This window comes from Hippocampus comes, unplaced genomic scaffold (assembly GCF_001891065.2).
Source record: "Hippocampus comes isolate QL1 unplaced genomic scaffold, H_comes_QL1_v1.1 scaffold246, whole genome shotgun sequence".
Taxonomy (NCBI): Eukaryota; Metazoa; Chordata; class Actinopteri; order Syngnathiformes; family Syngnathidae; genus Hippocampus; species Hippocampus comes.
The window spans coordinates 1,104,800-1,116,851 of record NW_017806220.1 but is presented as its reverse complement, the minus strand read 5'-3'; the positions used below and the strand labels follow the sequence as shown (position 1 = coordinate 1,116,851).

Here is a 12,052-nt window from a genome sequence, read left to right as displayed (position 1 = left end):
CGGCCCCCCCCAAATATGCAGCGGTTCACGTTAACGCAAAGCGTCATGTCCTTGCACTTTGACGTCATCTTTCGCTCAGGACTGCCCCGTGGATTCCGGAGACTTCCGGGCTCAGCAGTGTTCCGCCCACGCCGACGTCCGCTACCAGGGCCAGTTCCACGAGTGGCTGCCTGTATACAACGACCCGGACAACCCGTGCGCCCTCAAATGCAAAGCGAAGGGGTCCGGGCTGCTGATGGAGCTGGCGCCCAAGGTTCTAGATGGGACACGTTGCTACACTGAGTCCCTAGACATGTGCATCAGTGGCATGTGCCAGGTGGGTCAGAGCGCGACAATATTACAAATCCTGAACGCAATCTCATTATCTTCAAATGATGTTTCATTATCGCTATGTGATGATCAACCGCGGCGCCTTATTACTCAAGCTAGTGTCAAATGATCACGTCTCCAAGCACTCCCAGGTCCCATCACGACTGAGATAGTCTTCGGCCGCCCGGCGTGCGTGTTTTCCCAGATTGTCGGCTGCGATCATGAGTTGGGGAGCGCGGTCAAAGAGGACAACTGCGGCGTCTGCGGCGGCGACGGCTCCTCCTGCAGGCTGGTGCGAGGGCACTACAAATCTCAGCACGCCTCAGGAAAAAGTATGTCAAGATCTGTTTTTGTTGTAACACAGGTTGAATATATGTTATTAAAATACATCTTGTCCCACCCCCCCTTTCTCTCCTGAAGCGGAGGACACTGTTGTCGTCATCCCCTTCAAAAGTCGACATGTGCGTCTTATTCTGAAAGGACCGGATCACTTGTGTAAGTCCTGGTAGGTCCGGGGTGCTCTTCCATCCACATCTGCCAAATACTGTACAGTGGTACCTCTTCTTAAAAATGTCTCTTCATCCGAAATTTTCAAGTTACAAAACGTCTCTAGAGGAACATCTTGCCTCTTGTTACGAAAGACATTTCAAAATACGAAAGGTAAAAATACAGTATGGTCTGCTACTCGCAACTCCGAGTTTCCTGAACGCAACATACTTATAGCTGCTCTGCCATTGGCTATTACCGAGCATCATCCTGCCATTCCATTGGCTAAGAGGGACCTCTACTGAAAGTGTCTATGTGGGCTGATAGATATAGAATGTGTCTATGCAGCGTTCTTGTCTTTTGCCCCTCGGGCCACGAGGCATTCAGATAGTTTTACGTAAATGTCAATCACCCAGAAAAAGTTTTCACCAGTCCGGCGATCGCTCACTATGCTGATGTTTGCCTTGGACATTTTCGAAAGATTGTTCAAAGCCGACAAAAGCAAACGTCCTTGGATCAGTTCTTTACGAAATGCCAGGCAGAAACCACTTCTGAGAGTGAACATGAACGAAAGAGGGCAAAAAAACGATGAGGACGCGTTTAAAAGTTAAATGACCATCATTCTTATTCTTTATTCTGTATTGTTTTTTTACATGATGTACAACTCATTTATTGTGCAATAATCTAATTGTAACATGTATTTGTTACATATTTTGATGCATTTAATGCTTTAGGAAACATTTATGTCTGAATTTTGGGGGGACTTGGAACGAATTAGGGCATTTACATGGAAAACGCGTCCCTACTTCTGTTATGTTCTAGTTAAGGAATTTCTAACAGAACCAATTAATTTCGCAGGTAGAGGTACCACTGTACTTGTGCTCGATAGCGTCAAATGCCTCACTGTACAATTTTTCCCAAACTGCATGTTCCGGTATCGCCAGATATTGTTCAGCCTTTGGAACCAAGCAGATGCCTCCATCAACAAATGTCATCAGCCGACAAATTAAATCACTCGCTAATCATACGTTTAACCTACTGTATGTTTTCTTTTCAAGTTAGCTTTCCCAAGCCCCTTTTTTCTGAATGGAGAGCTTTTTCATTCTCCTTTTGGCACGCAAATTGGAACCATGTGTGCACAGATGTTGACTGTTGTTGGTTACCGCTCAATCCTGCGCTCCCCAATGTTTTCGTTGCCCTTAATGTCCTTGTTGGAAATCCACATGGCCGTCTTGGGTTAGGGTTGAAGTGAGGTCAACTCCTGTTAGAGCTTAGCGGCAGCATGTCAAAGGGAGCGACTTTCTCTCCAAACCTTCGAGTACGTTTCCTGTCCGTTTGTTTAAAGTGCGGTCATGGTTGGCTCGCGAAATGGGGGCACCTGCCAAGGATGCAAAATGTCCGCGGAATCTAAGACTGTGACAATCATAGTATGAATCAGAAGAGTTATCCCCCCCCCCCACCCCTTCCATATGTGCGCACGTATTCGTTCCCTTCTTCAGATGTGGAGAGTAAGACTCTGCAAGGCGTGAAAGGCCAATGCATCTTGGATCAATCAGGGCAGTACCAACTGGAAAACACCACCCTGGACTACCAGAAACTGTCAGATAAGGAAGTCCTGCGAATTCCGGGGCCACTTGGGGCTGATTTCACCATCCAAGTAAGCGCTCAGAGTCACTTCAGGTGCTTTAAATGTGGAGTTATTGACACTGCTGTTCAAAAGTTTCGCTCCCATCATTTATGGAATTTCTCAAATATTCTTCTGGCAGGTCCAATTTGCAGGTGGACCGGACAGCATCATCCAATACATATTCTACCAGCCCATCGTCCACCGCTGGAGGGAAACGGACTTCTTCCCTTGCTCTGTCACTTGTGGCGGTGGTAAGTGAGAGAGATACTTGCTGTGAACTGTTTTCTGTTTGTAAACAATCGGTTGGGGTGATGAGAAAATGATGAGGAAAAAGTCAGATATACTCCGAAAGGTTTTGTTTTAATGTGGGGGTGGGGAGTGTATATCCCTCCATCCATCCATTTTCTGATGCGCTCATCCTCACAAGGGTGGCAGGGCGTGCTGGATCCAATCTCAGCTGTTTTCGGGGAGTAGCCTGAACTGTGCAGAGGTGCAGGGTTGGATTCCGGCTATGGCCTTCTTATGTGGACTTTGCATGTTCTCCCCGCGCTTGCGTGGGTTTTCTACAGGTACTCCAGTTTCCTCCTACATTCCAAAAACATGCGTGGCGGGTTAATGGAACACTCTGAAATTGTCCCTCGTTGTGGGTGTGAGCGCGGATGGTTGTTTGTCTGTGTGCCCTGCGATTGGCTGGCAATCAGTTAAGGGAGTACCGCGCCTACTGCCCGTAGACAGCTGAGATAACCTCCAGCACACCCCGTGACCCTTGTGAGGATAAACAGATCCGAAAATGGATGGATGGATAATGGATAGCCAATCGATTCTATTCTTTAGCCCATCCCTCAATGATCAGGTTGACTATGTCAACCACATCTTTTTTTTTTCATCAATTCACCGGGTGCAATGTAAATCACATCTTTTCGGTTGCCACCACACATATCCAAACTGTGGCTTTCGAAGAAAGAAGGCTTCAAACATCATTCAAGCCATTTTTTTTCCCAACGGCTTTGCCTCGGTCAAATGACGTGTAAGGGTTTGTTGACAAGCGGTGCCATCAGAGAAAACTCCAACTTTTACCACCCGGATGTGTGATATCAAGGTGAAAAGGTCAAGCCTGCTTTCTTTGGCCGGCCCAGGGTACCAACTGACGTCCGCGGAGTGCTTCGACCTGCGTAGCGGCCGAGTGGTGGTTGACCAATACTGCCATTATTACCCAGAGAACAGCAAGCCCAAACCCAAACTGCAGGAGTGCAACATGGAGCCCTGCCTGGCCAGGTTACAATGCTTGATTTGCTCTTATGAAGACACACGATGTCAACATAAATAATCATCTCTTATCTTTTAGTGACGGCTACAAGCAGATCATGCCGTATGACCTATATCACCCCCTCCCTCAGTATGTCCTCCTGACTTTCACAAAAAACAAAAAAAACATGAGGTACCGTCCACGCAGATGCATTTCCATCATTTGACCTTGTTGTCTTGTAAGGTGGGAGAGCAGCCCTTGGACCGCCTGCTCCACTTCCTGCGGCGGGGGCATCCAGACTCGCTCGGTTTCCTGCGTGGAGGAAGACATGCAGGGGACGGTCATCGCAACGGACGAGTGGAAGTGCCTTTATGCCCCCAAGATGGCCATCCTGCAGCCCTGCAACGCCTTTGACTGCCCCACCTGGATGGCCCAGGAGTGGTCACCTGTAAGTTGAGTTCATGTAAATTCACACTCACGGACGGGATGCTTGAGGCGGCACGGCCCAGTTGGGACGATGGTTGTGGGTTTGACCCTCAGCCGTTGTGTCCTTGAGCAAGATACTGAACCCCTCCCAGTTGCTCCTGATGCTGCGTCTTCAGTGGGCGAATGAGGACACGGCATTCAAAAGCTTTGAGTGAAAGTTGAAGCACTATAAACGTGGCGATCATTAGGTCCACCTGCCCACCCAAGTGAGAATTGCATATTTCTCAACTTTTTTAGTGTTATTATGCTACCCATCAAATGTTCGGACTATTCGAGGATGAACCTCAAACCCTTACAAGTTAACTTAAAGACATTCTCTGAGCTGTTGAGTGTTTCAGGTTTTTTTTTAAATCCACTTGCTCTATTCTGGAACAAGGAGTTGAATAGCAAAACTCACAATGGCTGTTAAATCAATGAAAATTTCCAAGGACCTGCCGACGACACTTCGTGACACTCTTTGCTCATTTGTACATTCAAAATTTTGGGGACGTTTGAATTAAATTCACCCGCAAAGATTTTGGTGCATTTTTACTTTGACACGACAAGTGTAAATGCTGACCACAAGCTCAGATTTGGAACCAGCAAGGTGAAATGTCACTCTTCGATGCGTCAGGCTCCATGAATTCATCTTAAATCTCCCATGGCAGCCATACAAACACACAGAGAGGCAAAAAAAAAAAAAAAAACTTGGATACAGTTTACCTTGCACATACTTCCCGGAACGTGCCGTTTCAAATGCTTGGTTTGGCAGAGGACGCGCAAAGTTCAGAAAGCAGCGGGGGATTTTGGAGCATCTCCTCTCCCAACCTTCGAGTCAAAGGCCAAGACATTTTAGTCAGTCAGGAAAGGATGAGAGCTGGCCAACTAACACAGATTTATCTTTCAATATATGCAAGGCGAGAGGTATTAACTGTCCTGTATCCCCCCTCACGCCGCTTTCAGTGCACTGTGACGTGCGGTCAGGGTCTGCGCTACAGGGTGGTGCTTTGCATTGATCACAGGGGGCTCCACGCGGGAGGATGCAACCCCACCGCCAAGCCCCACATCAAGGAGGAATGCCTGGTGACTGTGCCCTGCTACAAGGCCATCGGTGAGTTTGGAATCAAGCCGTGGAAATGCTTTCGACTCGATGCCTGACTTTCTCCGCCCTCTCTGCTGCTTCAGACACGCTCCCCGTGGAGGCCAAACCGCCGTGGCATAAGCAGGCCATAGCCCTGGACGAGGAGACCGTTGTGACCGAGGAGCCGGAGTGAGTTCGCATGACGGCGAAACCCATATTGCAAAATACGACACGGTGTTGACAGTTTCCAATGGTATTGTGGTTGCGGTGGCGTCGCGAGCTAGCCGGCGGTTTCCACCTGTTATCCACACCTGTCAAAACACTGCATGCGCCGTTGGGCGCCGGGCTTTCGAATGTGTCACACGTGTTGTATAGTGGTGTGGATCACCTCAATTTACAGTTTTAACTCCATCGGGTCGGGTCCAGGAGGGATTTGGCGTGCGTGTTGTGTTGATTGTTCGCCTTGTCCCAAGTTCGATGTTTCACGCTTCCTTTTCTCCGCTCAACACCTGCGTTGTCAGATTCCGCTCGTAAATGTGATGGATGGGGTGAGCTAAGGTAACAAAAGGGATGTTAAAAGCAAGAGGGGGCGAGGGGGGTGGCGGGGGCGGCGGGTTTGGAGCAAGTCCGCCCGCTTTGTCTCAGACGCCCCGTGTTGCTTCGGCACATCCGCAGATGTTGCAGATGTTTTTTTTTTTGTCTTGCATATCAATTGACTAATAAAGGCTGTCCTCCAAAGACATTTGGAGTGCGGCCCGGCGCGTTGCATGACTTGCATTAGCGAGCATGTTCGCTAGTTTGAAACATCTGTGGCTTTGACTCATCTCTGGTGAGAAAGCTGCGATGAAGGACGAAAGAGAAGCGCGTCTTCCCCCCCCTCGCAAATACATGCGTGTAATATAGCCCGCTTCACATGCCAACACTAATACCGTATCTGCCAACCATATGGGACAAAATTACAAAGGCTACTCTTATGTTGAATTTACCCCCACCACCCATAAAAACAAAAACAAAAAAAAAAAAAGAAACCCACCACTGGATGAAATATTTCCACTGTCGGAAATGTAATTGATGAGATTAGGAAGGGGCTTTGGCGGATATTGCAAACATCTGCTCGCGGAAGACATCACCATAACTCACAAACATCTTTTGGTGGATGGCTTTTATTTGTTCACGTTAAAACACTTTGCGTCCTTGTGAAGGAGAAGAGCATGACTGCAGTTGAGGTCCTGTGGGGAGACGATTCAACCAAGGCAAACATATTCATCCGTCATCTGTTAATGAACAGCAGCTCATTTTACCGTCGAAACGTCAGTGAGTCATCGCAGACGACCTTGAACGCAGTATGATTTAAACCAAAAAATCCTTTCCTTGATCTCTTGGTTCAAGATGCCATTTCATGCGCATTCCTGGGGATGTTGGATTGACATGAAGCGTGGCTGAAAAAAAACAAAACAAAACAAAAAAAGCCACCGGGATTTCATCGAAAGAGTTCCACTTGAGCTGTTGAAAGGACCTCTCGCCCAACCTTGATGGACACGGAAGAGCTCCGAGTGTTTCTTCTTCCTGATCCGTTCTTTTTGAACCAGGAAGGAAGGGTTTATCCGTGGACGGGCCATCGTAATGCGTCACAGCTGTTTGATTAATCGCTTTATGAAGCCAATTTTGGCAGGACTGAAGGTGGATTTAATGTCTTAACTCAAGTCAAAAGAGCATGTCAAAGTGGAAGAGCGGAATTCTGCATTTCCAGCCCGCCTCAAATGAAAATAACAAAAATTAGCATTATTTGTAAACATGAAACTGGCTGACCCCGGTTGATTCCGGGAGAGGTTGCTGTGGACTTGCTTGTGTGTGTTTCCCAGCACACTTCATTGTTGCTTACGTTGGTGAAAGAAAACAATTTAAAACGAAAGGTATTTAAAAAACAAAATCAAAAGGAAATAAAAAATAACTACTTGTACAGTGGTACCTCCACTTACAAAATTAATTGGTTCTGGAAGAATTTTCTGAAATAGAAGATTTTGTAAGTAGAGACACGTTTTCCATGTAAATGCCCTAATTCGTTCCAAGCCCCCCCAAAATTCAGACATAAATGTTTTGGAATGCATAAAAATGCATCAAAATATGGAACAAATACATGTTACAATTAGATGATTGCACAATAAATGAGTAAAGAATAAAAATGATGGTCATTTAACTTTTAACTGCATCCTCATCGTTTTTTTGCCCTCTTTAGTTCATGTTCTCTCTCAGAAGTAGTTTTTGCCTGGCGTTTTATAAAAAACTGATCCAAGGACGTTTGCTTTTGTCATCTTTTAACAATCCTTCGAAAATGTCCAAGGCAAACTTCAGCATCGTGAGCGATCGCCCGACTGGTGAACACTTTTTCTGGGTGATTCACATTTACGTAAAACTTTCCGAACGTCTCGTGGCCCGAGGAGAGAACGACGAGGACGCTGCATCGTCACCTATCTTTCTATTTACACACATAGACACATCCGGTAGAAGTCCCTTTTAGCCAATGGGATGCCAGGATGATGCTCGGTAATAGCCAATGGCAGAGCAGCTTTGAGTATGTTGCGTTCATGAAACTCGGAAATGCGAAGTCGTCCATACTGTATTTTTACGTTTCGTATCTTGAAATTTCTTTCGTAACAAGAGGCAATATTTTCCTGTTGAGACGTTTCGTAACTCGTCAGTAAAGGTACCACCGTATCATGGAAATTCTAAAACGAAATTCTAAAACGATGATAATCTGTGATATATAATAATATGTCACGTTTGCTCGTCTCCCATTGCCAGCTTCATCCCCGGTGCTTGGCAGCCCTGCAGCAGAACGTGCGGTGCCGGGACTCAGCGGCGCACAGTCAAGTGCCGGGTGTTGCTCTCCTTCTCTCAGACCGTCGCCGACCTCCCCGATGATGAGTGCAAGGGCGTCAAACCTGCGGCGAGTCAAGCCTGCTACCAAACTCCCTGTAAGAAGCCAGCGGGCAGCAATGACCGGGACGTGGAGGATGATGATGATGATGATGATAAGGAGGAGGAGCAAGAGGAAGAGACCCTTCAGAGAGAGGAGCTGCATGAATGGGAGTACGACGGCTTCACCGAGTGTTCCAAGAGTTGCGGAGGAGGTGGGGAACTTTTTCCGGTGCTCGTCGTCTCCTATGTACTGCTCATAAACCTCGCTTGTTTGAATCTCAGGTGTGCAGGAGGCCGTGGTCATCTGCCTGAACAAGCAGACCAGGGAGGCGTCGGCAAACCAGAGTTTGTGCGCGAGCGCCGGCAGGCCCCCGCCGCTTCTCCTGGACTGCAAAACGCAGCCTTGTCCCCCCAGGTAACAGTTTCAAATCAATGACTTGAATCAATTTGCGCGGATGCGTAATGGCTGGCTTGGAGGCTCCTGCGCCTCCGTTAGTCTCGCACCTGCAACCACTTGACTGTGAGAAAACATATCACTATTAAAATAATCCCATCGTATATCCGTGACATTATTTCAGTCAACCGGACGGAGACGGATTGCTGGCTGTATCAGGGGAGAACAGGAAATAACAATTGAATGTGAATGACTGCGGACCACTGATGGCGCACATTTTTGATTTAACGCCTCTCGTGGTGTCACGCTCTACTGCTCCCTCTCGTCACCAAACGCGGAGGCTGGAAGCCTGTTTTTCCAGGCCTTGAGCCTTATTTTCAGGCACAACAAACGCTGATTTGGACGTGTTTCCTTTGGCCTTTCGCTCTCTCCCCGAGGCCTCCTCACGCTCCCACATTAAGCTGCACTCTTTTTTTGGATCGTATCCCCCGTGAGGAGAAACAGCCATAGCGTTAAAATCGAATGCCCGAAAACACGCTACATTCCAGATTCTCCTCAGGGCCCTGGAGTAAATATGAATCATTTGGAAATGAAAATGTTTAAAGTAGCCTCGATTCATGAAGAGGGAGAGGGATTATTTCATCAGACTCACAGCGTGCGGGTGAGAAAATCAGAAGTGCTCCAGTTCATCCAAGAGCAATCGCACTTTCCAGGTTGTAAAAAGCACATGGTCATCAGAGTGGGCCAACACCACAACATGATTCGGTGCAGCGATCAGTAATCGTTGTAAAAAGCACATGGTCATCAGAGTGGGCCAACGCAGCAAGGCCAACACCACAACATGATTCGGTGCAGCGATAAGTAATGATGGTATTTACAGGTGGGAAACGGGGGGGTGGAGCCAGTGCTCCGCTTCCTGTGGGGTCGGCCTGATGTCCCGCAGCGTGGCATGCGTCCGTTTGCCGTCTCCGGACAGCAACAGCACTGAGCCTTTGCCAGATGAAAACTGCCATGACCCAAAACCAAACCCCATCCAGGCCTGCAACCGCTTCGACTGCCCCCCCATGTGGGAGACGCAGGAATGGGGAGAGGTAAAAAGACAAATGAATCACTCCAAGTGGACCCTCGTAAGAAGATGATGACATCCTCGTGTTTGTTTGTGGTTGTGGTTGATGTTGCTGCTTTTAGTGCTCCAGTCGCTGTGGAGATGGCGTTGAGAGGAGACGGGTCCTGTGTAAACAGCGCTTGGCCGACGGCAGCAACCTCGAGCTGCCAGACTCATTTTGTTCCTCCACGGTACCGGCAAACCAGCGGCTGTGTAGCACAGAGCGGCAGTGCACCCCACTTTGGGTCACCAGCTGGTCCCAGGTAGGCTTGATGCGGTGGATCACACTCACGTACCTCGGGGAAAGTATCTGGTACCGTATTTTCCGCACTAAAAGGCGCACTGGATTATGAGCCGCACCTTCAATGAATGGCCTATTTTGTAATTTTTTTCATATTGGACGCACTGGATTATAAGGCGCATTCTACAATGCATCCACTAGATGGAGCTACGCTCCTTCCGTTCGACTCGAGAGGCGTTCATGACCGCCTCTGAAAAACAGAAAATCAAGCGAGGAAATCACCAAATTAAATTCTATAGCCCCCCCTACAGAATTAATTTTGGCATTTCCTTGAGCGTAGCTCCAACAGAACGATCAGATGTCAGTAAAATGCGGGAAACTGGACTGTCTCAGAAGTGTTTGTTATGTATTCCTTTGTTGTATTCACAAATGAGGAAATGCCAAAATAAATTCTGTAGGGGGGGGCTATAGAATTTAGTTTGTGATTTCCTTGCTTGATTTTCTGTTTTGATGCATTATTTTCAATTTTCGTAGTTTCATTGAAGGAATCGTTAATTTACGCTTTTCGGAGGCGGTCCTGAACGCCTCTCGAGTCGAACGGAAGAAGAGAAGGCACGGAGACGGACAAAGACGTACCTGTATTTGTTGAGACGGTGAAAACCGTTAATAAAGTGTGCGTTTTTAAAAAAACAACACTACAGCTCTCCTTTTTTCGGAGCTGCAACAAAAACTTTTTGAATAAAGCAGCGACACAGTTCTCTGAACCAACAGCAAGTTATAACATTGTAAGCATGTCTCCAGCAAGGAGCCATCTTGGGGTCGACATATTACCGTGATGACCATACGCAAGGCGCACCGGATTTTAAGGCGCACTGTGAGCTTTTAAGAAAATGGAAGACTTTTAGTGCGGAAAATACGGTACCTTTGATGGTTCTGACCCATTGTCCCCCTTCAAGGTATGACAATTTCCTTGTGAAGTATTTTGTTTTTGTGCGTGTGTGCTGTTCACGTGCAGTGTTCAGTGACCTGTGGAAATGGTATGCAAAGACTTGAGGCGGTCTGCAGGAAACAAGGGCAGGACGGACAATATCGCACCGTAGATCCAAACAACTGCTCCTCTCTGGCGCGACCCACAAGGATCCGACCGTGCTCTCTTCGGCTCTGCAAGAGTAAGAAACCATCTTTTCGCTTCGAGCGGTAGATTGTCAAGAAAATAACCGAAGCGGTGCGTCTTTGGTCACAGATTCACTGAAACCCGACCCGACTATCCTGGCTCAGAGGAACGTGTATATTCAGTGGAGGAAGAGCAAAAAGGTCCACTTGGTGGTTGGTGGCACTGCCTATCTGCTTCCTTGGACCACCGTGGTCCTTCGCTGTCCCACCCGCCACATCCGGAAGGCGAATATCCAATGGTTGAAGGAAGGGAAGCCTCTAGTGAGTCTCCCACACCTGTTTGTGACACCACTGGGATTTGTGAAGATCCAGCAGGTTGGTCAGTCTGATGCCGGGACGTACGCCTGCGTCGCCGGGCAAGCCAAGGAGCATTTGGTCCTCCAGGTCATTGGAGCCAAGCAGAAGTTGCACGGACCCGAGGCAACAAGGGTACAGGAGCTCTCCATCTCGCCTAAAACCGAATACATTGTCGAGAGCTTGCTTCAATTCAAGGTTGAACAAAACAAGACCACCTCGGAAGACAGGGGTGACGTCCCCAATGTTATCATTCTTGATAGTCAGAGGCTGGATGAGCTCGACAACATCAGAGGAAAGCAAGGCGAGCAAGTGATTGCTCAGTTACTCAGCGAGCTGTCCCTGTCCCACGACGAAACCAATCACTCAGCTTGTCACTCTCCGGAAATGGATTTACCCTCCACGCAAGGACCCCTTCTTCGTAAACCCAAAAGCCATTCGACTAGGTACAGAGCCCCGGTGATTATCCATAGCCCAGAGGAAGTCGGAACGGTATCGTCTTCCGATGTGACTGTCAATGTCGGGGCGCCAATTTTGCTGCGGAAGCCTTATGCCAGTTTGGAAATCAAATGCGAGACTCTTGGTTACCCGGAACCATCCTTAACCTGGACCAAAAATGGAAAACTGTTGCGTCACGCTAGCAAGTACGACCAGACAACTCATGAACAAAACTGCAGGTGAGATTAAGATTTAACGGAGTGGACATTATGTC

The 12,052-nt window shown here is 47.9% G+C and overlaps 1 protein-coding gene across 1 annotated transcript in view; it reads left to right on the top strand.

The window, feature by feature from the left end:
- Positions 1–12,052, top strand: part of adamtsl3 (ADAMTS-like 3) — a 59,768-nt gene that overhangs the window by 43,468 nt on the left and 4,248 nt on the right. The window contains exons 4-19 of the mRNA XM_019855983.1: positions 34–316; positions 515–641; positions 730–804; positions 2,295–2,452; positions 2,562–2,673; positions 3,559–3,697; positions 3,768–3,818; positions 3,912–4,116; positions 5,097–5,244; positions 5,319–5,403; positions 8,017–8,345; positions 8,416–8,548; positions 9,408–9,618; positions 9,716–9,895; positions 10,889–11,042; positions 11,117–11,984. Coding sequence (XP_019711542.1) covers positions 34–316; positions 515–641; positions 730–804; positions 2,295–2,452; positions 2,562–2,673; positions 3,559–3,697; positions 3,768–3,818; positions 3,912–4,116; positions 5,097–5,244; positions 5,319–5,403; positions 8,017–8,345; positions 8,416–8,548; positions 9,408–9,618; positions 9,716–9,895; positions 10,889–11,042; positions 11,117–11,984 — 3,258 coding nt within the window. The remainder of the gene's footprint in view (positions 1–33; positions 317–514; positions 642–729; positions 805–2,294; positions 2,453–2,561; positions 2,674–3,558; positions 3,698–3,767; positions 3,819–3,911; positions 4,117–5,096; positions 5,245–5,318; positions 5,404–8,016; positions 8,346–8,415; positions 8,549–9,407; positions 9,619–9,715; positions 9,896–10,888; positions 11,043–11,116; positions 11,985–12,052) is intronic.